Raw genomic sequence first — 3,891 nt, forward strand, 5'->3', positions numbered from 1 at the left:
GTGCATAAGAACATTATATATATTAAACTTTTCTGAATACTCTCATTTGCCTATTAATATAAAAGATTTTATACATTATTTCACATGAAATACATTAATTACTGTATTAACAAAACCTTGCTAGAAGTTACAAAACTTCCATATAATTAGCCAATGACCTCCACATCAGTGCCTGTAGTGAGGGGGGGAAGGAGCAGCTTCTTCGAATCCTATGAACAATAGTGGTTGTTTTTTGACTGTCTTTGGTCAGAGAGAGCAGGCATAAAGTGTATGGAGAATAAAATACAGTTCATAAGATGTAAAAGTTTATCAAATATGACAAAACAACAAGAATATTATATACACCACAAATCAAAAAGGAAGAATGTTCAAAATCTAGGATCCATCTCCCCCAATAATGGGGAAGCATCTTGTAGATATTTTCTTGTTGGTGATTCTTACGTGCCCTGCGAAATTTCTTCTCTAGGTAAGGGTATACTTTGCTCATGTCAGGCCTTTGCTCATGCTCATTTATGTACACTGAAGTATTCTTCCCTTCTTAGAAAATGCCTATATGTCTCCTACTATGCATGCACCTACATATCACTAAATAATATTCTTAAAGAAACCTCATTACAGTGCTCTATTTGTCATGCTTATCTTTTGCATGTACTTTAATGTGTTGCTTTAAGTTAAATTTATCTGAGAAAGCTCTATTGCAAATGTCACAGCTATATGGTTTCTCCTTCGTATGAATTCTGGTATGCTTTACTAAACTATTTTTCTGTGAGAAGGCTTGACTGCAAACCTCACAACTGTATGGTTTCTCCTTTGTATGTACTCTCATGTGTTGTTCTAGGGAACTATTCACTGAGAAGCCCTTATTGCAAATCTCACAGCTGTATGGCTTTTCCTTTGTATGGCCTTTCATGTGCATCACTCGGGACCTATTCTGTGCAAAGGCCTTGTTGCAAATCTCACAACTGTATGGTTTCTCCTTCGTGTGTACTCTCTTGTGTTGCCCCAAGTTGAATTTATCAGAGAAAGCTCTACTGCAAATCTCACAGCTATATGGTTTCTCATTTGTATGAACTCTCATGTGCTTTACTAAACTATTTTTCTGTGAGAAGGCTTGACTGCAAATCTCACAACTGTATGGCTTCTCCTTAGTGTGTACCCTCATGTGCTTTACTAGACTACATTTCACAGTGAAGGCCTTCGTACATATCTCACAGCTGTATGGTTTCTCTTTTGTATGTACTCTCATGTGTTGCATCAGCGAACTACTCTGTGAGAAGGCCTTATTGCAAATCTTACAGCTGTATGGCTTCTCCTGTGTGTGTACCCTCATGTGCATCACTCGGACACTGTTTTTGTTACAGAATGTTTTGCCACATACTTCACATAAAAAATATTTCAGTTTCCTATCTACTTTTCTGCATTCAACCTCCTTGTGAATTTCCTTAAGCTTCACCAGATCCTCTTCTGATGAGCCTTTCTTCCCACATTCCTCAGCCACAAATGTTGCTCTCGACAAAGTATTACAGTCCTTGGTCGAATCACACCCATCATTTTCATTTGCTTCGTGTTGGAGGTCTTGAAGATCCTTAGAGAAAAATTCCTGTTTCACTTCCTCTTCACTGACTTCGTCCCTCACTACATCTGCATAATCATGTGGTTCTTCCTTAATTTCCAAATATATCTCTTCAGAAGCACCTTCATTTAGCTCTTCTTTGATATGGACTCCTGTGCCAAACATTTCCTCCTCCGTGAGTGGGGCCAAAGGAATCCAGTTGGGAAGAATGCTCATTGCCGCCTGTAGATGGAAAATTGAACAAGGATAAGAGAGTGCATAATAACATTGATAATGGTTAGAATACAAGATTTCTCCAATATAACTGGGTACTTAATGATTAACATGAGTAAATTTACAAAAACAAAATGCTAGAATGAGAGATCATTTTGCTATGATTGAAAGAATACTTATAGCAGGGAAGCACTGAAATCAATAATGGAAATCCTAATAAAATGGATATCATTTCTAAGACAGACAATATGACCAATTAAAGAAATATTGATAATTGAAATGCACAAATGTTTATCAACACATATCCATCTATTGAACTATCAATCAAATATGCAGAAATATATATATATATATATATATATATATATATATATATATATATATATATATATATATGTGTGTGTGTGTATTTAATACTGATGATTACACAACAATAACAATAAGTACTCTTTTAACTGAAAGCTACATTCAGAATTATCTATGATACATTGATACTTGAAAATTGCCTAAAGCAATTCTGGTACACTGATTCTTCATAGATACCAAACATGTATTAACGATACTTTATATATAGACACTTGATTGTGAAATTTTGCAATCATTGCAGGAGAAAATTGCATTTCAAACTTGTACGTATGTCTGTGATTTGATATAATTGGATTTTTTTTTTTTTTAATACTGATGATTACATTACAGTAACAATAAGTACACTTGTAACTGAAAGGTGTATTCATGGCATATTTAATAATATCAAAAAGCTGTTCCTTTATAACAAAGGAGAAGAGATGGTCACATGACAACAGGCTAATTTCATTCAATCAGACAATCAGCAGGCACAAAATAATCTCCCCGCTTATCCAGATCGTCATCAAAGTCCATAGTAGAGAGGCAGTAGAGCAAATTAGGAGTTATTTTAAATGAATACCAATACCGGCATAGCTATATTCAGTATGTAACAAAATCGCTATAATTTGTGGCCTACTTTATTTGAATCGCAACCACTTGAACAGAGGGGCAATGCTATCAATCTGCTATTCATTAGTGCACTCCAATGCAACTCACTGCTTGTGGATTAAAGACCACAATCAACTTAGAACCATTAAAGTTTTAACTGCAAGTTCAGTATATACTTACAAATGCTTATATAACTTAAATTCATACTCTTACTATTCTAGAAGAGCCACTTTTAGACTATCCTCCCTTGATTTCATTTTCACAGTCCCAGAGTCATCAAATATCATGGTGCAGTTATTTTCAGTAACTCTCTCTCATCTTTCGTCTTTTGCGCTCTCTCTCTTTCTCTCTTATCTTTCGTCTTTTGTTCTCTCTCTCTCTCTCTCTCTCTCTCTCTCTCGTCTTTTGTTCTCTCTCTCTCTCTTTCTCTCTCTCTCTCTTTCTCTCTCTCTCTCTCTTTCTCTCTCTCTCTCTTTCTCTCTCTCTCGTCTTTCATGGAATTGACAACTATTGGTTTAGAAGTTATCTATCCACAAGAACACAATCAGTCAAAATTCGTAATAATATGTCAACTAAGAAAGCAGTCTCTTTCGGAGTCCCACAAGGCTCCATATTAGGCCCGATCTTGTTCACTATATTCATAAATGATCTATCAACCATTGCAAACAACTGCCTCCTAGTCCAATATGCTGATGACTCTCAGTTTCTTCACGCTGCCCCTGTAAGCAATCTAAATGAATTGATAAGAAATACTCAACATACTCTTACAGAAGCAAAAATGTATTTTGACAAAAACGGCCTCAAACTAAATCCTGACAAAACTCAATGCATCTTTATAGGCAGTCGGCAAAACATAGCCAAAATCCCTTTACACACAATCATAGAATTTGAAAGCTATCAAATTAAACCAAGCACTTCTGTGAAAAATCTAGGAGTACACATAGACAGACACATGACTTTCGAGACACACATTGACAACATTCACAAAAAAGTAATAGGCACGCTGATATACCTAACTCACATAAAAAACAAAATCCCCACTGAGACGAGAATTATTGTTGTACAGTCCCTTGCACTCAGCATTATAAACTATTGTTCCAACATATGGGGTTCAACCAACAAAACTCAAATACAAAAAGCACAAAAAACTA

At 35.5% G+C, this 3,891-nt stretch overlaps 1 protein-coding gene across 2 annotated transcripts in view; it reads right to left on the reverse strand.

Moving 5' to 3' along the window:
- Window positions 1-603: 603 nt before the first annotated feature.
- Window positions 604-3,891, reverse strand: part of LOC119568587 (zinc finger protein 239-like) — an 18,202-nt gene continuing 14,914 nt past the window's right edge. For both annotated transcript variants that reach the window (XM_037917129.1, XM_037917130.1), the window contains exon 3: window positions 604-1,795. In XM_037917129.1, coding sequence (XP_037773057.1) covers window positions 623-1,789 — 1,167 coding nt within the window. In that variant the 5' untranslated portion in view covers window positions 1,790-1,795 and the 3' untranslated portion in view covers window positions 604-622. The remainder of the gene's footprint in view (window positions 1,796-3,891) is intronic.

This window comes from Penaeus monodon, chromosome 44, assembly GCF_015228065.2.
Source record: "Penaeus monodon isolate SGIC_2016 chromosome 44, NSTDA_Pmon_1, whole genome shotgun sequence".
In the NCBI taxonomy this organism is placed as follows: Eukaryota; Metazoa; Arthropoda; class Malacostraca; order Decapoda; family Penaeidae; genus Penaeus; species Penaeus monodon.